The 23,915-nt window shown below is 41.4% G+C and overlaps 3 protein-coding genes and 1 pseudogene across 4 annotated transcripts; 1 reads left to right on the top strand and 3 right to left on the bottom strand.

Annotated features, from left to right (window-relative positions):
• Positions 1 to 3,747: 3,747 nt before the first annotated feature.
• LOC119744852 lies at positions 3,748 to 6,853 on the bottom strand (annotated as a pseudogene).
• Positions 6,854 to 8,059: 1,206 nt separating this feature from the next.
• Positions 8,060 to 13,964, top strand: LOC119744850 (thioredoxin-like protein 1). Its single transcript, XM_038221025.1, has 8 exons — positions 8,060 to 8,343; positions 8,589 to 8,685; positions 9,068 to 9,241; positions 9,839 to 9,961; positions 10,357 to 10,517; positions 10,854 to 10,932; positions 11,488 to 11,592; positions 12,327 to 13,964. The coding sequence occupies exons 1-8, from the start codon at positions 8,225 to 8,227 to the stop codon at positions 12,354 to 12,356; spliced, it is 888 nt and encodes a 295-aa protein (XP_038076953.1). The 5' UTR covers positions 8,060 to 8,224; the 3' UTR covers positions 12,357 to 13,964.
• A 76-nt stretch (positions 13,965 to 14,040) lies between these two features.
• LOC119744851 (general transcription factor IIE subunit 2-like) lies at positions 14,041 to 18,282 on the bottom strand. Of its 2 annotated transcripts, none has more exons than XM_038221026.1 (8): positions 18,096 to 18,282; positions 17,033 to 17,300; positions 16,640 to 16,743; positions 16,369 to 16,476; positions 15,979 to 16,161; positions 15,661 to 15,754; positions 15,162 to 15,274; positions 14,041 to 15,062 (listed from the first exon to the last, which is right to left on the bottom strand). In XM_038221026.1, exons 2-8 carry the CDS (start codon positions 17,169 to 17,171, stop codon positions 14,946 to 14,948), a joined length of 858 nt encoding a protein of 285 aa, XP_038076954.1. In that variant the 5' UTR covers positions 17,172 to 17,300; positions 18,096 to 18,282; the 3' UTR covers positions 14,041 to 14,945. The 2 variants fall into 2 exon arrangements, with proteins under 2 accessions (XP_038076954.1, XP_038076955.1); XM_038221027.1 differs by lacking the exon at positions 18,096 to 18,282 and adding an exon at positions 17,930 to 17,992.
• Positions 18,283 to 19,067: 785 nt separating this feature from the next.
• On the bottom strand, positions 19,068 to 20,965 carry LOC119744345 (tctex1 domain-containing protein 1-like). The gene is made up of 2 exons (XM_038220218.1): positions 20,017 to 20,965; positions 19,068 to 19,817 (listed from the first exon to the last, which is right to left on the bottom strand). Exon 1 carries the CDS (start codon positions 20,490 to 20,492, stop codon positions 20,025 to 20,027), a length of 468 nt encoding a protein of 155 aa, XP_038076146.1. The 5' UTR covers positions 20,493 to 20,965; the 3' UTR covers positions 19,068 to 19,817; positions 20,017 to 20,024.
• Positions 20,966 to 23,915: the final 2,950 nt, after the last annotated feature.

The following is a 23,915-nucleotide window of genomic DNA, read 5'->3' as shown; positions in this document are numbered from 1 at the left end:
CCTACTCTTTGTTCCCTGATGGGACCACTTTGGTTCTCATATTTGATATCAATACATTTAAGTGCACAAGTGCAGACTTCACTGAACAAAGATCCAATGCCGCGATGACATGCGATCAGAAATCACTAGTAATCGGTCTGATGTCTCCTACTGTTGACTAAATGAAATGATCGGAAGACACTTCAGCATTAGGCAGCTCAATGTGTTTTCTGACTGGATGGTCTCTAATAAAGACTCTTCTAGTGTATCGACCCAGGAGAACACCGGTCAAAAAAACCTTGCCGTGCACCACGCCGCGTGGACGGAGTCATGCCCGCAGTCCCACGGCCCCGGTGTTGCTTTAAAGTACGCTAGACTCATCCTCGTCATCGGGCGAGCTAGTCCCGGGCCGGCGCGAGCGCCAGGTGTTTTTTCGCCGCTCGCGCCTGAAATTCCCCGTCCATCAGCCCGAGAGGAGGAAACGAGAGGTAATTTCATTACAGACCAATAAAATAAAGCCATCGATTTTCCTTAAATTTTCGCTTCTCTCCCTCCATTATATGGCTCAACTGTACGGTTAAGCGCAATTGACGGGCAGAACGCTTGAGGCAGTAAATTACTCTCGGAGAATACAACCAAAATAGCTCGGAGTAAGGCATTCGACCAGCTTTCACACAAGTCCCTTTTATTATCATTATTATTTCTGATACAACCTGATTCATTGTATATACAAACTATTGTCCGGTTAATGGGATTAGTCATTTATAACTTCTGCGGCTCTGCCCTCAGAGCTTCGTTATGAGACATGCATGGCAATTACAACTGGTTGATTAATTAATGGAACTAAAGTGCAAATCGAACTCGTACACAGGTGAGAAAAAACCTTTTGAAATACATTTTAAAAATTCATTCAGTATTTTGATTCAAAGAAACAATCTTAAAATCCCAAACATAATTGTTTGGTTACAAGAAAATACACTAGTCATTTTACTATTATTACACCATTACAAAAAACACACCAAATTATCCATAGAAAAACGCAACCGTTATTTCTCTAATGGCTGCTCATTAGAGAAATTACTGTTCTTAAATAATTTAACCAAATTCAAATTCACCTTTTTAAATCGTTTGTCTTGACAACGTCTTAAACAAAAGTCAGTCAGTCAGTCAAAGTCAGTCAGGTACAATGAGGACTCTAGGCCTTCTGGGCCCAGCAAAATTAATGATGACTGTCAATGACCGACCAACGGTGGCAATTGCGAGTAAAAATGCACACTTGTCTATAAACAGCTAATGCCATGTGTAGGCCTAATTAATCACAAGTCCTTAATGACCCAATCTGTCAAGTTAGCATAAAGACATCAATAATCATTAGGGGTGGCCTGGTAGCCATGCTATTGGATCGATACCGAGGGGGGGGGGGGGTGCAGCTGTCTGTATGGGTAGGGTTAATATATGACAATGACAAACCTCACGGGTTACCGACAAATACGCGAAGGTGAATTCACTCACACATGCCGGTAAAAACATCCCTATGCCTCAGGGCGCCGGTTCCCTTCTATATCCTATCTATTTCACAGACTTTTTGTTAAGGAAACGCAGAGAATTGTGGGTAGTTCCTAACTGCGATGAATTGTGCCTCTTCTCCATGCGCATGCGTACGTTCTGCTCGGAGTACGTTAGAAAATACTGTCCAAACTTCAAACTGATTTTAATTGCTGCACTGAAGATCGATTTCGACATGTAACTGGTCAGCCAATCCCGCCCAACAGCCGATGCTAATTCAATTACTCGTATGGAGGACAACAATCGTTTTCCTGTCATAAAAATTAGGCAGTCCCACTGGGAGGCCATTTATCAAGAATAACTGACACGTAGGAGTCTTAATTGGTGGCGACGACCCGCTGCTTTGATTTGTGAATTATATCTCGGATGATCGTACCGTGTTGGAAGGTTTGTTGGAGGGGGGGGGGGGGGGCGGGGGGGGGACCGCTCTCATCATTGCTGTGGGAAGTCAACGGCCGATTATATTGACCCAATCAATTAAAAGGATTCTGTCATTTGTTTTGATGGTCCCATCCCAAAGGGCCAGCCTGGGGGGGGGGGGGGGGGGGGGGGGGGGGCTGGACACCACATTACACTAGGGGGCGCTGTTTATGATACAGAATGTACATCTTTACTTGCGCGCATATGCGCCTTGACTTTACATCAAAACAAAGCATTAACAACTTTTGTATTTTTAAATCCGTTCGCCCCCTGTTGATTATCGGAGGCCTAAGTGTCCAGAGAAAAAAAAACTGTCTACATTTCAGCACGCCTTCCTTCAAAAAAATTCTGGAAACACCCGTTCTAGCCCCCCCCCCCAACCCATAAAATATAGCTCTAGAACCGCTCCTATCCTGGGCCCATCCCCAGGGTCAAAAAGTGTGGGGATATATCCGCCCTACCCCCCCCCCTCCCCCGGGGGGATTCACGCCCCTGGGTAAAGACGCCTGCACTTATTAGTGCCTAAGCAGGCCGTTGCTTTGATTTAAACACTCAAGCTGCCTTGCAATGTTTCCATCAAGCAAAGATCGGGCGGCACTGAGTATATACAACGGTTTGCAAATTCGCGTCAGTGGAGGGCACAACCCTATATCATAATCTATAAAAAATATTCAGGTTTTGAAAGTGGGAAAATGCTTCAATGCGAACCACCTCATGACTTTTCAGCTCAAATTATTAGTTATTATGCAGTTTGAATTTGTTAAGTCAAATTTATCTCACGGGATCGGAAAGTGACAACATCCTAAGCAGACTATATATGGTAGGATCGCCACGGCGCATTTAACAACTAATTTTAATAAGCTTTTGGGGACGTTTCTTTTCCGCTCAATATTGAGGTCGGGTCATTCTAGTCGAGTGACCGACTAGCCGTTATCATGTTTTTCCCAGGCTGATGTCTTCAGTTCCATTTCCGCCGTGCAATGACGGCAGCAAGTGCAAGGACCCGGTACGCTGACCGCCGCGCTCTTACACGCACGCACGCAGCGGGGAGATCGGAGGCCTTTGCCCCCACGCCGTAGCCGCGCCTATCCGCTGAGTTCAGAGAAGGTTCTCGGAGAGATGGCAGGGCCAGGTGATTTCGTCCCGGGCAAATTTCGCCTATGTAATTGCTCATGATAGTGGCTTGCATTATGAAATGATATTAGATCACGGACGCGGGGAGTGCTGCCCTACGGAATATTTCCGAATTAACCTTTTGTGCGGCTGTGAGTCATTTTAAAGGCTTGAATAATTGTTTTCAGACCATGAGATTGTTGAAACTCACGCATTTTATTTGTAAGAGCAAAATTAGTTTAAGGATGTATTTTTTACTTTCCCAATACTCATGACAAATTCTTCATTATAAGTGACGAAGAAACCTAAAATGTATATCCGTCAGCTGTTATTTGTCTTTACAGAACTGGACTAAGTTCAGAAATTATGGGGTTTTCAGGACGAGCTATTCCAGGGCCGAAGTTCACGAGCAGCGGGGACCTCATACACCTCGGGCTAGCTTTTGTTGATCTTGGGATCGGGACAATTTTTTGGCGGGGTCTCAAGGTTAATGGAGTCTCTGTGGGTCCTGAAGACTAACATCACGCATTGCCGAAGGAATTACGAACTTTGACTCTGTAAACAAAGATCATATATCTGAGGTCCGTCCTCATGTGCACGCTTTTGAAATTACGGGCTCCTAGCCTGTTACTGACAGTACTGAGAGAAAACACCCTTTGAACATTTGAGTCATGTCTTCAAATCATATTCACTCTCAGACAAAACTTGTACAGAATTTTAAGGTTAAACTGTCAGAGCTTTATTGGGCTTGTTATCACGAAAATACGTTTCAGAATGGACTGCTACATATTTTCTAAGGTTTTTTTAAAATATGAGATTTCCAATGAAGCAACGAAGGAAAAAAGATTAATTTACAAAATATTATGACTCATATTTCAATCATTAGGCGTTCGTAAGCCATCATGAAAGCATCAATCATTATGCGTTCGTAAGCCATCATGAAAGCAACTCAAAGTTTTGGAAGACATTAAAGCGTGGACAATATGGTAAGTGATGGATCATCGTTCGAAATGACTTTTGGCTTTTCCAGATGGCATTGCTCATATTTTCTCAGCTAAACACTTCCTTGAACTCATAACTGTCTGGTGTAGTCTCCACACACTTTTCAGTTTGTAGTACTTGACACCATGGACCATGAATCTTTGCGCAACATCGCAACCTGTTTTGACGCTAACACCCCAGGTCTCAAACCGTTCGTCTGCCGTCGGGACGAGGCCTAGATTGTTCAGGCACATCCCAATGTACACGTCCTCCCAGACGAATAAAGGAGTCTTAGAGAAGTTCTGGATGAGCATCTGGACGGTTTCAGCGGACACGACGTAACCCGGACCTTTCATGAAAGGGGGTATGCGGAAAGGCTGTATTCAGCCTCGCTCGTGTACCACTTTAAGACTGTACTTCGGATGGGTTTGGCGCCGATGGCAACATCACCGATGGCTAGGCGACGGTGATGATTTTGAGAGGAGTTTGAAAGATACTGGACGAGACCCTCCACGTTCACGTAGACATCACTGTCCGTCTTCATGACGTAAGAAGCGGCTGGGCAGTAGCGGCCAGCCCACTCCATCCCTGCGATGGTCTTGAGAGTCAGGTTCCGGTAGACATCCTCAAAGTCTCCTTGGAGGATGTCCCCGTGCCTCGCGTTCTCGGCCAGGATGAAGGACTGGGTGCGCTCCGCGTGGCTCGCTCCCCTGACCGTGCCCAGAAGGAAGCGGATCAGAACCCGCAGGCTGCCTCCTCCCGCAGCCTCCACACTGCCCCAGGTCTCGCGTATCACCTGGCGAATCTTGAACTGACGGGGTGATGACGTCACCAGGATGAGTAAGAAGATGGAGCCTGGTCTTCCAAGACAGCACGGGTCAGCATGCGGTAAAATCGTAAAAGAGCTAGACTTGTTGCTTCTTTTCAAAACTCCCCAATCGAACTTCTCCCTGCAAGCTTTGTATTTATCCTCTACTGACGTAACGGTGCTGGTGAGGATTCCTGCACCGTTCTCTAGACCACGTTCCGAACGAGAATTCAGGAGATTCATTTTCAACCGACTATGTATGTTTTGGACGCGGAGTGTTGTTTCTATGTTCCCGCTGTTCATTAGTCTGGTAGCCATCTTTATGGAATTGAGGATAAAGAACCCAGTCAGCAGACTCATTACTCGCTTTCGCCTGAGCTGCATATTGTCTGTAAAACAAAACACATATAGAACACGAATTGACGGTGAGGAATTTTTTTTTTAGACTGAGAGCATGTGCACAAAAAAAGAAATACACAAACGAGAGAAGATATTTTAAGGTTGAACAAGGACGATATTTAGAAGCCTGAATTGATAGCCTGAACCTGCGGTGTTGTAATAGGGGTGGGGAATAATGGGAACTCCAGAATGAAGTGAGAAGAATATAATATAAACGCAGAAAACTGGTTTGGGTCAATGTTTGGGACAGCATCTAGCTGAACATTATTGTCCCAGCCACTATTAGTGATGCCTGGACACTGCGAAATGCGACCTGGCAAAATGACACCCCTGATGGTCAAACGAAGGCCGACACCTTAAAAAAATAATCCGTCGACGGAAAATTCCAAGGGTTTTTGGAATAATACACAACACGCGCTGTACCTGCAATTTCTGAGACATAAATCTGATTACGTAACCCTATTGATAGCCTTGACGTCTGTAAACAATCGCGTACGTTGTCGGACAATTTTCAAGGAAGCTTTGTTTTGTGAGTAATCGGAACCGGGCTTTCATTGAAATTATACTGAAAAATCCAGCAGTCAAATATTTAGGGACGATGTGACATTAAGGCAAACCGTCAAGATTTAGAGCTTGCAGATTAAACATTCTCGAAAATAGTATACCTCTGGCGTCTCATGATAGTACACTTTTACATGCGTCTTTTTATACCGGGAATTAATAAGTATCGTTTCATTCATTCATTTCAGCATAATAAAAGGGAATATAACATCTTCAAAAATGTGAACCGGCCAATATTAACGGAAATCGATAACACCCCATGGTCTCAGAAATAGGTGTTTATTATATCTTAAAATAATTGCAATACATAACATATGACGAAGTGAATAAATGGGATATTAAACCGAATCTGAACGTTTCTACATTTTTGTTGAAAATGCTGAATGCATCAGATTTCGGATATTTACAGCACATACTGAGACGTGACAGACAAATTAAAAAGAAAACAAATTGAAAACTTTAGGCATCTGTGAACAAAAGAAAAGTCTTGTAAAAATATTCATCCTTTGCACGGATCGCCATCATGAAGCGAGAGAGAGTATGCACTCTTAGAAAATTAACTCTTTCGACAACATTTGAGGCTCTTAAACTTTCAGTTGATTGATAATACAGTCAATTAAGTAGCTGATGAAGTTTTGCCAGCTCTAGTCTTGCTTTCAAATAACCATGCAACTTGAAGAAATGGTTTCCATCTTTCATTGTGCAGACTGAAACTTGCCATTTCAAAATAAAACCTCAAATTTGACTGTTCACCATACCTGAGATCGAATGAAACGGTCGGGCGAGGATTATTGCTTGTCAGCCTCTCGTCAGCCGCCACATGCCTCGGTGTTTCTTCGTTTCTGACCAGATTGATCCCCAGAGCGCGATTGTGGACAATAGGACCTCTGCATGATCATCACTTATAGGCCTCCGTGGCCTTGTGTCCGCATCACATATCCCTGGACAATTCTAAGCAACTTGAAACAAAAATCAGTCCTTCGCTCACGGTACAAGTGTTTGTAGCAGATATTGTTGCTGACTTGATTGTAGTCGCAAGTGACCAGCCCAAACGCCGTGTAGTCATTCTGCACACCACACCTTGACTGTTGACCTACTTCTCAATATTACCAATCAACCAATCAAAGTGCAAGTGACGACTAATCGCTCAAACAAAAAAGGAAACGCAAGGCATTGTGGGAAGCTTATTGTCATGATCACGCGTACATGTTGACCCCGGATCGCTAGTTTTTAACGAATTCCGTCCAATGAGAGCTCCAGAAATATTAGCAGTGACCAGAGCAATCGGATTGGTGGTTGCGTAAAAAGGATGACTTTCCAGGCTTAAGCGATGATTACAGCTCATAGTCACATGGGCGTCGCCAGGTTTGTTTTTTCTCGAGGGGGCAAAGCACACTCCCTCCCCCCCCCCCCCAAAAAAAAATCACTGTACTTTTCAGCATATTCTCGATTTATCATTTTTCGAGGGTGGGCAGGGACATTTGCTCCCCCACCCATTAAATTAACAGCAATATGACTTCGCACCTCTTTTTTCTCCCCCCCCCTTTTTTGTTAAGTTGTTTGTTTGCTTGTCCGTGGAGGGGGGGGGGGCGCCCCCTTGGACCCCCCCCCCTCGCAACGCTAATGCATGGTCCCCAGACGAGTCGAATCATACTGCCATCATCTAGGTGGCAATGATGTTATACGACCAGTAGGCCAGCGGCCTTTAAGTCTTGCCTACAATACGCCATGGGTCTGATCAACCTTCATGTTGATGGCGGATTATTTATGTGCTAGTCTGGGAATCAAACACCCTTGCTCTATGGTTTGTCTTCAATTTCCATACTGCATAGAAGGACAAATTGACTTCAGGGAAAAAATATTGCAACCTGACGTCACTTTTTTTCTTCATATAATCTCAATAAAGGTCAGTCATTGCAAAAATGATGACATGGATCTGGGACTGAAAAACATTTCCAATGTTGTTAGGAAATATTAGAAAATGCTCTTGACGCCCGACGTTTACTAACGATTTTCTGAGTAATTGTTCGTTGTCATTTCTTCTGATTATTCCTCATTAGTAGCATATATAGTGTTTGGAAATCCTTGTAAATAATTATGTCATGTTTTGTATAAATTATTTTTAGTTTCTGTATGCGAAAAGTTTCCGTGTTTTCAGGAATCTTTATGAAAGGACGATTGAGGGCGCTCTCTGCACTGGTCCAGAGCCGTAGTCTGGTACCGCGTCATTCTTGCATTGTCATGTTGTGCATGAAAGTGGGACCGAGTTGACTCGGTCACTCGGACCTACATGTAGTTGATTTGATTGCACCTACGTTTGCACCAGACCCGCACGGAACGTGCAATTTTTACAATCATCGAACAACCAAAATCGCACCCCCCAAAAAAAGAGAAGTCATGGCTAGCAACGCTGGGCCGACACCAAGCAATTTCATCGTAGTGAATAACGATCAGTTGGATGTTGAGCTTGCAAATGCAGGGAATAAACCGGTGATTGTTGACTTTACCGCCAAATGGTAAATGACTTTCTTCAACAAGTTCAAGTTCAAGTTGTACAGAATTTTGGACACGTAACGGCCCGTAGGCGCATCTGTCGTGTTTGTGCACAAAACAATTGAGGAATGAATGGTTTACCCGAGTGCACCTTGTGTGATGTTTGTGTGATGACACTCTCAATTTAAGCTTAATTTGATTTAGACTTTGCCTCGTCTAGGTCTGCGTGCTTTAAAAAAGTTACCTATAACAATTCTCCTTCCTTCAGGTGTGGCCCCTGTCGGCGAATTGCCCCAGTATTTGAACAGTTACCTACTCAGTTCCCGGGTGCCGTATTTCTGAAATGCGATGTTGAGGATAATGCTGTAGGTATCTTTTTTTTCTTTGTAGCACAATTTAGGTATTTAATCTGTAGAAGATTAAGTGTTCCGAGTGTGCAGATAATCAAGCTCATGGCAATAATGTCTTTGTAGCCAAATAAACTTGTCTCGGAATAATCAGTTCGCACTTTTTGATATTTAACAACATGTATGAACTGACTAAGTAAAAAAAGTCTGTAGTTTTACCATTCAAAACAACTCGAAAATAATGAAACAAATAAATATGTGGTTTCCTCGTTGAATTCCCCTGAAAGTTAGCATAGTCATCAGTAACAATACATTATATTTATAATGGTTGACTGAGCAATTTATTCTTTTAATGACCGAAGGAATAAACTCAATAATGATTGACTTTTCCCATTTTCAGCAATCAAGCGCCAAGTACGGAATCCGTGCCATGCCCACCTTTGTCTTTTTCCGCAGCAAGGCAAAGATTGATGAATTCCGTGGAGCCAAAATGCCGGACCTCAAGCTGAAAGTGGAGAAGTGGTTGGAATCTGAAGCCAATGGTGAACAGGCGGAGGATAAGTCCAAAAGTTATGTAAGGGCTGAAAAATTGATATCAAGATTCAAAATTGTCCCCAAAATCGAGTGTCTTAGATTGCTTATTAACCATATTGCAAATTTCTGGGTAACATAATATCCACATAATGTCTATGCCTAGAGAGAAAATGTTGAAAAAAACTGTTTGTTTACATTTTTGATTGGTTTGCACGATCTGTCATGCGACAGAAATAAAAACTGTATGCCTTATGAATAACTTTGCAGAGTTTGTTCAAATTAAAGTCTATTTTGATCTATTAAGATATTTTGGTACCGAGAAGTTCAAATACATTTTGCATAAAAGGGAGGTAATTAAAGCAAATACACAACTCCTCTTCTTGTCAGATGGTCTTGATCTAGGGCAGATATCAAAACAGGATGTTTCAAAGCATTTCCTAAGAGGTTGTATGGCACTCCTGGTAACGTTATACAATATTTGCTTTTGAGGAAGAGATGGATTGCATGAAACAAATCCAGCATTGATTCAGTCTTACATTTCCTAGAGGGCAATGGGTGTAACATAACCTTTTTTTAAGCATTACCTTTTTATTGCCACTAGATTCTAACAATGTTTATTTTTTGCATAAACTTTCAGATGGACTTGGTTAAGTTGATTGACAAGTCGTCTATCGAGTGTTTAAATCAGTGCAACGATCATGACATTGAAGCTTGTCTGACAAACGATGACAGATATATGGAATCGGATTGCGATGAACAGGTGATATATGTAATTGGTTATGAATAAAACAAGTTACAAAGAGTAGATTCAGTTTACTAATTTCCAATAAGGCATTCGACGGGCCCACCAAATGAAAACAATATTCACAGATTAATAACTTTCAAATTATGACTTGGTACCTTATTCCAAAATTATGAACGTTGTTCATAATTGTTAAATTAAAGAGAATTAAGTAGTCTGTATTTGTCCTTCGACCGGCAAACAGGGTTGACTGTAAGGCGGTGTATAATCTTTTTTATCAAAAGATTCAAGCGATTTTTTTTAAATAAAAAAATTCGAGCTCGAAATGTGATGGGTACTGCTGCCATCTGAGCTTGTTGAACTTTGATGACAATTCAACGTTTGATCGACTTGTTGCTTTGTATATTTCCCAGCTGATAATAAACATAGGTTTCATCCAGAATGTGAAAGTCCACTCGTTGAAGATTACAGGACCGGAAGGCTTCGTCCCTAAGACAGTGAAGATCTTTGTCAACGAAATCAAGACCTTGGACTTTGACACAGCTGAGAGAAGTGAACCAGTGCAGGAATTGAAGTAAGCGGAACCTTAAGCTGTGTAGCCATGAAACAAGATAGAGCACTGTGACTGGCCAGAAGTTTTTTGCACACGGTTTCTTCACAGACTCCTTTGCGGCATTGTTTAACCCTCTTGAACTTCTGGATGAGGCTACGGCTAGCAGTAACACACATTGTCTATGAGAAGCGGCTTCATTGGCTTCCATAGGTGCTTGTGTAATCGCTAGCCATAGTCATGTGATTCAGACGCAACCTAACACTCATTTTCTCCTACTTTCAATCTCAACCAACAATTAGGATATCTCCCCAATTAAAGACTTATAATCTGCATCAACTGTTTGTTCTTGCCCCTCAGTTTGACAAAAGATGACGTGGGTGAAGACGTGGTCATTCCACTTCGGTTCGTCAAGTTCCAGAATGTGTCATCTGTGACAGTGAGTCTCTACATGTATTTATTTGATCTTCTACCTTGTGCACTAAGCCATTTTACTTCTACGGAAAAAAAAACAGGACTAATATTTGAATGCATTAGTGTTGCAAATTACAGCACACCCATACATACCATTACATAGAAAGTATGATGCATAAACAAATAAGCTGGTTAAACAAAAACAATCCACCAACAGTTCTCCTGTCTTGTGAAAAACTTGTATAACAGTACAAGCATTACATTGTGTGGACTTCCAAACATAAGAGATCCACATAAACCAGGTAGCAGTGACGTTGTGTGGACTTGCCCACGTCCAAACAGTGTTTCCTCCTCTCTGGAAAACAGGTTTAGATGCATTTTGGGGTTAAGTTTATCCGTGGCAAAATGAAGAAAAACACCAAAGGGAATCATAGAGAAAAATTTGGGTTGAAAGAGTTTTCGCAGTGTGAGTAAAATTATTTTTTTTCACAGGTTTTTCTTAACTACACGAAAACAAAGGAATGTCCACACTACGTATGTAACGTAAACATGTAAACATTGGTTTGGTTTCTTGATGTAGTTATTTGTGAAGGATAATCAAGGTATGGAGGACACGACTAGAATTGGGCATCTGGCATTCATCGGTTCGCCCGTCAACACCACCAAAATGGGGGAATTTAAGAGGGTAAGATTTGACACTCGTAGTATTCAGGCTATTGGCTTGTAGCCTGTTAATAGGAAATAGTTTCTGTGCTGATTTAGATGTTTGGCTAAGTGTTCAGTCTTTTGGTTCATACCCTGCTTTTGACTGAGTAAAGACATGGGGTGACTTTCAGATTTTGAGATTTTGTTGTTTAATAATAATAATACGTATTTATAAAGCGCACGTATCCACCAGTATTGGTGCTCAAGGCGCTACATCATTATTACTCCTGCACATTGGGTAAATGAAACATTCCAAAGACAATCTCAGCTCCCTGGGGAGTATACAACAAGATGCTGCCATTTCGGCACAAAGCAGCTAAAATCAATCACAATAACCATCTGTACCCTCACAGGTACCTATTTACTCCTGGGTGGAGAGAAGCAATGAGTGACAAAGTGCCTTGCCCAAGGGCCCCCATCACCATAACCTCAGGCTGGACTCGAACCCACAACCTGCAGAATTAGAGTACAATGCTCCAGACTAAGAATTCAATACTCCAGACCACAGCACTCCATAGTTGCCCCTGGTGCTTAACTTCAGTCTATAAATTGGCTGAAATATTTTAACAAATGTGGGAGTGTATGTGTGTAAAGTAACTTGACCTCTGACCTGTCTCTGATTCTGGTTCAGAGATGAAGGTAGTGTACAGACTACATTGTGACGGGCTCTGAACAGTTTCCAATGTTTTCTACTCCTTTTTGTTTTGTTTTTAGATCTCTGGGAAGAAAGGAGAGAGTCACTGAGAAGCTCTTGTTACCATGGCAACCAAGGCAGTATATAATTATCGAGGAAGGAGGAGGTAAATGAGGCAGGAGTACGTTTTGATCCCGATCATAAGCCAATGTTGTTTTTACTGCAAATACGCACAAAATAAGACAGGTATTCTTCAATTTAGACTCGCAAAAACAGAAACAAAATTACAGACAATATTCCCACTTGAACCTTTCACATAAAAATAATAACAAATTGAAATCTTGTGAAAATAAATACAATACATATATATCATTGTCATGAAAAGGATGGTCTCTTTTTCCAATAATGCTCTTCCTAATAGCAGCCTTTTAGATATTTTAAATTTCTCAAAATTCACAGTTGTCATTTCTGTGGTAAGCAAAAAAAAAATGGGTTTGGGTCAGTGGCAGTACTTGGGATTCCATGTGCATGGGGGGCTCTTAAGGGGCCTCAAGAGGGCCACACAATGGGTTTGCTCCCATTTGGGTCTGTGGGCGTTGTATGTAAGCTGTTGTGTGTCATTTCTTCAATCGAGGTAAATGATGGGGAAAATCACATTAAAAAATAATAAGGAAAACTAAATATACTACAAGTACATGTATTCTACGTACTATCTCCTATCCTTAGCATTGACTGCAAAGTTATGATTATAAATGTTTATCCTGTTAAAGTGAACTTGGTAGCCACCTCTAAAATTAATTTTTGTGGAGCTAGATATTTAACGAGTTCTTCGCTGAGAAGTGAATCTGTAGTGTCCAGGTGATGGATGTATAATTATTAATGGTTAATTATTGCAGATATAGACCATATGCGTAGCAGCAGCCATCTTAGAGGGCAATGCCTTTGCTTTGCTGGAATAAGCATGGGTGAACCTCTGGTGCATTCATTGTTACTGAATTAAAATAACAAAAGATGCCCTCTAAGATGCATAAGGTCTATCCATGGAAGTCACAAAAAGCGAAAATTCAAAGCTACAATGGGAAGTGAAAAATAGGAACTATCCAACGAAAGGAAAAGATGCATGCCTCCAGTTTTCACCTAAAATAATAGAAATACTAAATTCGGAGGTATTGTAAGGGGAAAACTGAATTTGAAATATTATTTTATGCATGGCTTGATGTTGGACAAAAGAACCAAAGTAAATCGGTTCAAATTCGGTCTATTTAGGCTCAGTGCACGCAGACTCGCAGCCTTCAATCAATCATGTAGGCTTTACTTTAATGAAATTAATGTACCACTGTGTTTCATTATGTATGGATTGATATCCCAACATTTTTACTCATAATTACATTTATTATTTAGTTGTTGCTCGAGTTATATATACAAATGTACACCCGTTTAATTACAGCAAATATTTATATAACAGTGAATGTAGAATTTAATCAAAGTAATTTGAATGAGTTTTTTTTTTCAAATTGATTTTCTGTATCCATTTACATGTATCTGTATTGTTGTTGGTAGCACAATAGACTTTTGAGTGTCATACCTTTCCAAAAGGTAATGTACACATTAAAAAACACTTTTCTTAAAAATAATTAATATGCCATAGCAGTTGACTGTCCATGATTATTTGTTGAATTTCTCAAGTAATATCCTTAAGGCATATCTAGAGTCGAGATTGTCAATCTTAAAAAAAGCCTCAAAATTGGACGAATGGTCTGAAACATTCAATTCTTTCCTCACTGATGTCCTCTGTCTCTCAGATTGAAAAGGTTTGATTTCAGACAAAAGTATGAAAATCTTATGCCTGCATATCCTATTCAATAAATTGATATGTCGTGGTAAGTTTAGTCCACGTAATGGCTTTGGGGGCACAATACTGTACATAATACAGATTTTGTAAAATGCTCTGCGACTTTTTTTTATGGCAGTGAGTAAAAGAATAAACACAAAAGGGAAAGGAAAAGTGTTTTGTGCTTGGTTTTTTATTTCAAGTTTAAAAACGTCGCTACACATGGGCCACACATATTTCTTGCACATGTGGGTCATTCTATAAATTAGGGGTCCACTCCCCCCCCCCCCCCTCCATTTGACACCTGGCATCTATCTGATGCACTCTGTAATGCAGTGGTCCTCCAAGAATGGTTATGAATAGCTAACTACCTACCCAACAATAAACAATCATTTTGGGTAATTCTTAATAATACCTGATTGTAAATTACAAAGTACCAAGGTAACGGGGACAGGATAAAGGTCACACTTTGGACCCTTAACTTATAGCCTAATTTCAGTTCATGCGATCGATCGCGATCTCATGGAGCTGAAGTGGTGATAACTAGATCACAAGAAAACCCGTTCAAGCCTGTTTCACAGCCTGCAATGTGCTGTCATGTGCACATTTGGAAATCTTTTGCTGCATCATTATTGAAGTGACTTCAGCTTTTGAATTTCCATGTGCTTTGCAGGTTTGTCGGAATGAAACAGGATTCCCTGAGCATAATATATGTTGACAAGTGCCTTGAGGTTATACAGCAGTCTGGCACCCCGCATCCTTTGGTTCTTCACAATGTACATGTATGTCACATACAGATGGGAGTAAAATACACTGGCTCTTATACAAATTAGAGCTGTCCACTTCCTAGTCGTCTTTAACTTTTTGATCAGCTTGGCTTGGTGGTGTCCTGGGAGTAGTCTTGGAGGACACCTGTCAAATGATCGTTGTGAGTTTTGAATTTCCGCGGACCTTTCCTGCCGGCCCTCTTCTTCCGTTGGGGCACCTAGGAAAAAAGAAAGAAAGACACAAGTTGAACTTGGAAATCACCATGTCTGAGATTCAACATCTGAAGGGGTGGATTGTTAACGTTGTCTGTACTCACGTGTTTGAGACTGAGATCCTCCATGGAGGATATTCCCTGCTTTCTCAGGTGCTCTTCAATCTTTGTTTCGTCGATGGAATCCACCGCTGTCGTATTCCACAATTCTTTTAGTTCTACAAGGAAAATAAACAATTTAGAATGATGAAGTCATGAAATGGTACAGTTTAGAATAAGCAACCAAGGCCTTTCAACTTTCAACACAATGGCTGATATTCAAACAGGAATCAGGTAAAAGGCAAATAGGTTGTACATATGTTTTTTGGGGAAAATATATGGATGAACAATGGAAATTTACTGGAGACGGATGTGAACTTGCAACCACGGGAATACCGTACAGCACTAAGCCATTTTGATATTGTAGTCATTTTGAAAATGATCTTCCCTACAAATTTGTGCCAGACCGTACATATTTAAAAAAAAAAAATTCATATTAGTCATAACAGAAAGAGACTGGCTTTAAATGTCGGTGGCTCTGTCTGACAAGTTTGTTTTGGCATACCTTCGTCAATGTTGAGCTGGGCTGACTTATCATTGAAGAAAACTACTTTCTTCTTGTCTGGCCTTGTGATGATGATGACAAGATCGCCCAGAGCCTGTAAAGAGGAGAAGAGAGGAATGCAGTTATGAAAACATTTTGGGAGAGTTTGGGCAGACCACTGGGACATTCGAATTGCTGAAAAGGCCTGACGCTCACATGAATACGCTACGAGTTTGTGCACATTAAGAATAAAACCCGAGTGTACTTCATGCCATGTCCCTGCAAACCACCACCACGCGCACACAGTGTGTGCCTCCCCCTGGTGCCCAGATTTTATACCTTTATACACTTCTCATAGTTTGGCAAGCTCTCCTGGATATCGTCCATCATGATACCGCCAAGCCCTTGCTGGTCGTGCTTCTTCAAGAGTCTTTCCAGACCTTTGCGACTCCTTAGAGTAAAAGTTGCCTTGTAGAAGTACTTGCCATCCTCCATGACCATCTTGGGGTTGTTGGGCAAAGCCTGTAGGTATTTACATCAAATCAGCAAATCAATACATATTTACTGTAAAAAAAAGGAGGATGATTTGAACCCGAGTTCCGTCAAACTGAACAGGTTCCCTACCGACTCGGCTACTTTGAATTTCCATCCCTGCCCCACCCTGCCCAGCACCCCACCCCTCCCCACACCCTATTTCTCCTTTTCTCCCTAATTGTCAGTGACACCCACCTCATTTATCAGCCACATTTTCTGCTTAGCACCCACGTCAAGTTGCTTAGTTTCATCTAGTATCTCCTCGATACTGAGAGGGAAGGTATCTCCCTGTTGATGTCGTTGCTGAAACAGAAAAAGGGATACGGGAGGATTAGTGTTTTCAAAATGGACCATTCTTTCGTTTGTAGACACTGATCACCATTTTGTATGGGCTGCCAAAGGGGCATAAAGTACGTCGTGGTTGGCAACAGATTTTGTCAAAAATTGCATATTTTTGTGTTTTTACCTTCATGAAGTCAACTATCTTGGCTAGCACTCCAAACTTGTATTTGGAGCTTCCTTGCATCATCTTATAGTTGAATCCTCCAGCACTAGAGCCACTCCCATGGCCTTTCATCAGAGAGAGAAATGGAGAAATTGTCATTTTTACGAAACAAAGTGACTGCTTGGGTAAGTAAACCGTAAAAAGGAAAAATTCTTAGTACCTTTTTTGTACACACGTGTGTGTAACTGGCCACAGTTGACTTGGGCTAGTGGGCTGCCTTTGATATGACGTCACAGGTGTCATGGTCTAGTCTATAAAGAATTACTCCCATTCTACTAGTTTTAATAAGTCGGATTTTGGACAAAAGGGAAACAAATTCACCCATAGATCAAAGGAATTAAATGATTTGTTTACCTTGGCGTCCCGCGCCGGCTGGCTTTCTCCGTTTGGCTTGCTGAGATGAGCTGGATGGTTTGGGTCTCTTCTCAATAACCGGCTGAGCTAAGGCACGCTTACGGAAGGCATCTCTCTCTCTCAGTAGAGCAGCATCCATGGTGAATTGGCGGTCCACTTCTGGCCTTGTACAGCAAGGTAAAGTTTTGTTTTTCTTGCACGGTAGCTACACTACATAACTCTCTGTTGGAGCAATTTTTTCTGCTTTTTCTTTTTCTACAAAATAAAACTAAAGAAAGAAGAAATTAAGATCGTTTAAGACTGCATATAAGGTTGTAACTAGTAACAAAATTTGGCTTTAAAGGGAATATACATCATTTGCTTTTGCTGTAATTTTCAGAAATGGATGGAATTGGGGGGTTGGAAATATATAGCAAATATAGTTACACTGACTTTTTTGAGGTTTTGGGTTCGAGAATGCTATAAAAACCAAGAAAAACTATCATTTTCCTGTAGTCTGGTTCCCTGACTCCATATAAGAAGAAACAGAGCAGTTTACATACATTGGGGAATTGTAAGGTCAGGGAACCAGTCTAGCTGGCTCGTACCCGTTCATAGGTTTGTAATCGATTGCAAACAAGTGCGATGGTCAATTGGGGCCAGTACTTGAAAAAAAGCCAGTTGTTTCCAACGCTGATCGGCCGATCAGCGTTGGAAATTGATACAAAAATATCACTTTTCTTGAAAATGACAGTATACCAAGTGCCATGATTTTACAGGATGCTTTACACTGTCATTCACTAACAGTCCAGCAAGGTATTTCAAAATGATTTGGTAGTTTTATTTTTTGATGTTTGCAAATGTTGTATTTTCCCTTTAAATTACTGCATTCGCATAAAACTATTGAGGAATACGAACCTCGTCGTACGCGTCCCGGTCAGGAAATTGTTTTGTTTTTAATTGCAACAGCGCCCTCACAGTCATTCGGCATGTTCGTCTGTGCCGCGCCGTGCGACTAGTGCATGCTTGCCTCAATAGTTCGATACAGCTTATACAGGGTTTTTGTTCACCTCATAAAACTTACCAGCAATGATTCTTTTCTGCACAAAAAGGGATTTCTTGTGATAGGTCTCCTTAAATTCCTCGTGTCACAGATACCAAGTGATTTATCCGGTGCAGGGAGAGAAAATTGCATGGGAAAAAGAGCCAAGGTCTAGGCTGGACCTTCGCAGTCAGTCGAGTCAGTGTTTCCAGTATGTAGCGCCCCCATGTGTTCTGCTTTGAATAATTAATAATGGGACGAACCCGGGCTACGAGAAACAACTATTGCGAAATTAAATGGGGAAGGGTTTAAGTTCCCTTTTTTTTCTCTCGTTGTCCTCTCCAGGGGTGACAACAATTTAAAACAAGTCTTTTTATTATTTAAAATATTTTGGTGTCAGTGTTCCTTCCAGAACTTTGAGTGAGCTCCTCAACAAAAGTGCCCCGTTGTAATGTTAGGACCGGAGAGTTCGGCACAGCAGTACTGTTTATACGTCTGTTTTCTTGCTCCCCCTACCCCCCCCCCCCATAAAAACCATCACAACCTACTTGTACATGAGATGATAGTTCGGAAATTTGGTCAACTTGCTTCCTTTATGCCAGTTCCGTGAAATTATTGGTTCGACAATTAGTGTGAAAGATTCATTATCAACATCTGAAATAACTATTATAATGTATATCCAAAATAACACTTGAGTGGGGGGGGGGGGGGGGGGGTAGACTGATGAAATGCTCACATTCCATTTACGCAATATAGGAGTTCATCTCATACCGTTGTATTTTACGAAGGAGGAGTGCACAACGGATGGGGTGGGGGTGGCAGGGGAGGGGCGAAGGGGGGGGGGAGAGAGAGAAAGAAGAAGCACTACAGGCCGACTTACTTCAGTATTACAAACTCAAAGTTTGGCATGAGAAATGTAATAGTGTAATGTTTCACTCATTAATGTTAATGAGTTGGGGTTTGAGCATGCGCACTGAAGAGCGTTCAATAAAACACTTGAAATGCTAGCAAGTATATGCGTCATGGCTCATTTATTGTCCGGAATATTACAAAAAGCATCTGTGGAATTCACCAGAACAAAAGTCACGTCGTCTCTTTTTTTGTCATAAAACAATTTACTCTTGACCAAATTATACTAAAATTACCGAATTAAAAATAAAGCAGGTAGTCCTGTTTTCCATGCGTCGTTTTTGTGGGGTGAACTTGTTTTTAGCGTCAGTATTTTAATTCTCACATTTTCACCGAAATCTCGATCGACACATAAAGTTTGACAAAACTAGCAAAAATTAAGATTATTCACGATAACTTTAGAACTGCCTATGCTAATTATTTTCGTTAAATGTTTGGAACCATAATGCCAGTTATTCGTATAACCGGTGCTGTTGGAGATTATTATTTTAAGTCCAATGGCCTGTACACAGAATCTTGATTAGCTTCATCTTAAAATAACGTAAATTTACAGCAAGTTTGCGTGTAGGATTGAAATTACTAAACGTATTTTTTAGTGGGAGTAAAATCAGAGATCATGAGAGCTGCGATCCCCTCCTCAAACTGTATAGGAGGATCAAAACTGACTCCTGAGTATAATTGAAAGTTTAATCACATGACACATTACTCAAATTTGAAATTCTGACTGAAGAAACAACTTTCAGTCAATTTTCAAAATAGTCTGTTTGATGTGTAGTTTCATCATTGTAAAAAGTCTCCACATTGAGTGTTCATCTAACTTAAGACCCTGTAACTTTCGATCCTGTCTGCATCGTACACTGTAAACACGTTGGGCAAAGTGGGTCGATATGTAGACCAACGTTGGCCAACATATCAACAGGTTAAACTCTAGGGCGAATTTTTCCCAATTATTTAGAAAATTAGAAAATATTTACCCAAATTTAGTAATTTCAAACCAATGTTGGGTAAAATTATATTGCCCAACAGTGTTTTACCCATTATTTTATACAGTGTAGGAGAGAATCAGGCGAAGTACAATCCATAGACCATGGCGACAGCATACAGAGACCCGTTAGTGAAGTGAGCGGTAGTCGAGGAGTCAGTGCGGTCATCCCACAGACATCGGCTGCCGAGGTGCGTCCCAGGTTTCTCCCTCACGCTCCCGATGCTGACCATGGCGACAAGCTTGTAACGGGGGAAGTTGAGCTCCCGGACCCGCTGGTTGATCTTACCGGCAAGGTCTTGAGAAAGCTGCTTGCAGCGGACTGGGTCGTAAATCTCCTCCTGAAGATGAGACGACAGGATGTCCTCTACAAGCCTACCGACTTCGAGCTCGCGGAACTTGCGGGGTCCAGGCCCGTCCATACGGAAGGACGGCTCGAAGGCTGGTGGGCTGCTAGCCCGTAGGTCCTCATCGCCACCTTCTTGTAGAGCAAGAGCCAAGAGACCTCCTGTGTTCGGCTCCATCTGGCTCGCAGTTTTCACAGACATTTCTAGAGTTTCTTCTCTTGAACACGTTTCAGTTGAAAAGGCAAGACTTGCACCGAGGAATTGTGAAGCAGAGGCCTAGCCTATGCCCTTCTTGTCAGTAGAAATGAGTTCATCAAAAGAAGTTTCGATGAGGCATCAATATTGGTGGTAAAGCAAAGCCAATATCCGAAATCGCCAAAAGTCATTCAAACTCCTTCTTGTATACATCGAATGTTCCCAAGATCAAAAGGAACTGATGATGAATAAGTATATCCTGCACGATGATAAGCCTTCCCCTGTCTTCTCTTCAGATGAGAGAAAGACAGTCACAGCATCTTACATCGAATCAAGATCCTTACTGCGATGTATCTTCCCTCCTCTTTGCCTTTATAATGCAAACAAAAAAGTTTCTGTTGATGTTTCGTCTCTAACATTCATCAGGAAAGTAATCATCGCTCCCTGCCAACAGTGTATCATAAAAACACTCAATGCCATCATCAGCCCGCCCTCTAACACAAGAAAGCATCAATATGGGTTTAGCCACCCATGTTTAACCAGTATGTTGATTGAGAACACACGGTCTTTAACCGCCTTGTGTCTTCTTCTCTTTGTATCCTCCGGCTACTGTTTAATTTGCACATCATGATGTTTGGCTTGGAGTTAGTCTCTGACAAAGGGATACTTTTTGGCAAACAAGTGAGAGATTTCATGACTATTTTATGGACCTTTAGTCTGCGCCCAGGGTAGAAAGCTGAGGGCGTGATCACCAAATTTAGAGGGAATAATACCAATATAACACCAATTTGAAATTTTATAGGAATCCTTGATGCAAACAAATCATCCCAGTACAATATACCTATTCAAAATTCATGTCAGTGACATCGCTCTTTATAAGTCATTCATATTTTCGAGTAAGCCACATAAAAGGACAAAACTATGTCTAGCCCTAAGAAATTTCAACTGATAAAATACCGTTCATCCCCAAATATTAAAAGCCAATTGGAAGTTTTTTAATGGTTTTTCTGCAATCGTACAGTCAAACGCTCACAGCTGGGGTGTTCAGAGCACAAGACATTATTCACAAGTACAGATATACAAGGTACTTGTGGAGCAAAATGTCTTCCTGAAGGACAAACGAAGAATGAATTATAGCATTATTGCTGATTTGAGGTCCGCAGTCAGAAATAACGGTCAGAATATGGAGAGGGATTTTGCAATTTCCCGGTCGTGATGGTGTAACTTAAAAAAAATACCGAACATTTAGTGAATTTCGTTCACATTGACACAGCTAACTTGCCTTAATTCAAACGAGTTGCGAGATCGTCATTTGCATTTACTATGTTGGACCTCCAAGAGATATAGGTTTTTACCAATACCCCTATTAGAATTGCTTCTCCCTCCCCCCCCCCCCCCCCTCCCTCCGTTTCTTCTAGTGGGGCCAGAAAAATATTTTCTTAAAATCTGTCCATCAAACTGGACCTACCTCCTCCTATTGTTTGCAACAATTGCATGTTTTCCCGTCGACGTGTCTGAGGTATGTCCAGGTCCATTAGGGCAGTTTGCCCAGGTAGGCCTACATTCCACAACGATCCACCAACTTTGTTTTGCCAAGTGGCGATGACAGCAAAAAACCAACACGGGCGAGTGTGGGAGAAAGGTAAACAGGCTATGAGGGGGTCCGTTTGATTGGGTTAAGGGGGTGATGAGTCTGCAGAAGAATGGAGGGGGGGGGGGGGGTTGAGGGAGGAGAGGAGGAAAACTAGCTAAGGGCTAGTTTGTGAATCGGAGAGGGGTTGGGTTTGTGCCAGGGGTGCGACTTCGAGTGTCGGTACAAATACTTACAACTTTTAGCTTTAAATATTTTACGGGCGGTGGCGTAATAACGTCCAATTTGCAGGCGGGGGGGGGGGGGGGGAGGACTCAATGCGTTTTTAACAATAAAAAACTCATTCTTGCCTTCCCCAGATTTTGATTTTTTTTACGGGGGGGGGGGAACAGGTCTCGATTGGGGGGGGGGTACGTTCCCCCATCTGCCTCTTAATTATTGTTGAAACATAATTGCAACGATTTGTGCATTAAATATTAAAGTGCCCATCGTCATGTACAATAAAAAACATAAAAATGTAGACAGCATAGACGTTGTTGCCTTTCAAATTTGAAAACCACCAATAATTACCAACAGTTGGCATGGTCATCGCAATTAAGAGACAACAGGTTCCGACCAACAACAAACATGAACGCACCACACACAGTGCTTCTTTTACCATCAATGCACGACACATTGTTTATTTGCCATCATGATAAATAATGATATACCAGCGAAGACGTTACAGTTTGTTAAACACTTAAACTTTGACAAACACATTATGGATCGAGCATTCATAGTGTGATTTTCATAACAGATGGAGTTATATCATATTCATACTAAAATGCGACCCTGCACATTAATTTTAAGGTTCTCAGGATCACTATTTTGGGGAAAGCATAGGCTACATCCATTCATACAATTTCATTTGTCATTAAATCTCAGATCATGTTCTGGCGGTATACACTATTCTCTGAATTCGCATGTACACCAAAAAGTGCCCAAGAATATTGCAATGAAACAGAAATCATCAGTTTCTGCTTCCAATAACATCTCTGAGTAGTCCCAAAATAATCCCATCTTGGGACCTGTGTAATCCACTCTTCCAAGTCTTCCCACTTTTTCAAAAGTCAGATTCATAATGAATCGCCAAAAAGCATTAAATATGCGCGATATTGGAGAGTGAACTTTGCACGGCGAGAGCATCCGCATTAACGTTTGCGCGCCAAATCCTCCCGGGGGAGGGGGGGGGGGGACGCGCGCGCAAATGGTTGAGAAACGCAAGTTTCTCAACCAATCAGATTAAAGGACACTCGGTCGCGCGGATGAATATTCCCAGCCAAATCTCAGGAGTACGGTGTCCTACGCTCGCCACTGTATTTATGGCGCCACTGTATTTAACTGTATTTTAACTAAAAAAAAACCCCACGGATCCCACATATGACTTTCAAATAGCCCCCAAAATATTCTTATCTCAAGAAACAATCGAATCGAAATTGAGTGTTTGAATGTACAGTGGCAGCCCTGCGGAATAACAACGGAATAAATTATACAGACTGTGTAGGCTTGCAAATCTCGCGGTGACTGCGCTTAAATAAGGCCAAGTACTTATTATTTCAAGACAAGTGGATACATGCCATCTTGACATTACTCCTGTATTCCCTACAGAGAAGAAGTTTAACCTTTTATATATACTTTTAAAGTCTATATGCTGAATAAAATAAACCCCACGTGCATTTTGTTAAACTGCAAGTTACTGTTTTACCATCACATATAAGTACACACAATTAATCTGTTCTCCGCCAACCCATTCAAATACAATATAAGTTTACTTCTTGCATAAATGAATAAATTTCACA

This window comes from Patiria miniata, unplaced genomic scaffold, assembly GCF_015706575.1.
Source record: "Patiria miniata isolate m_02_andy unplaced genomic scaffold, ASM1570657v1 HiC_scaffold_7, whole genome shotgun sequence".
NCBI classification, from domain to species: domain Eukaryota; kingdom Metazoa; phylum Echinodermata; class Asteroidea; order Valvatida; family Asterinidae; genus Patiria; species Patiria miniata.
Note: the sequence above shows the minus strand (reverse complement) of the source record. Positions and strands in the feature narration are given on the sequence as shown.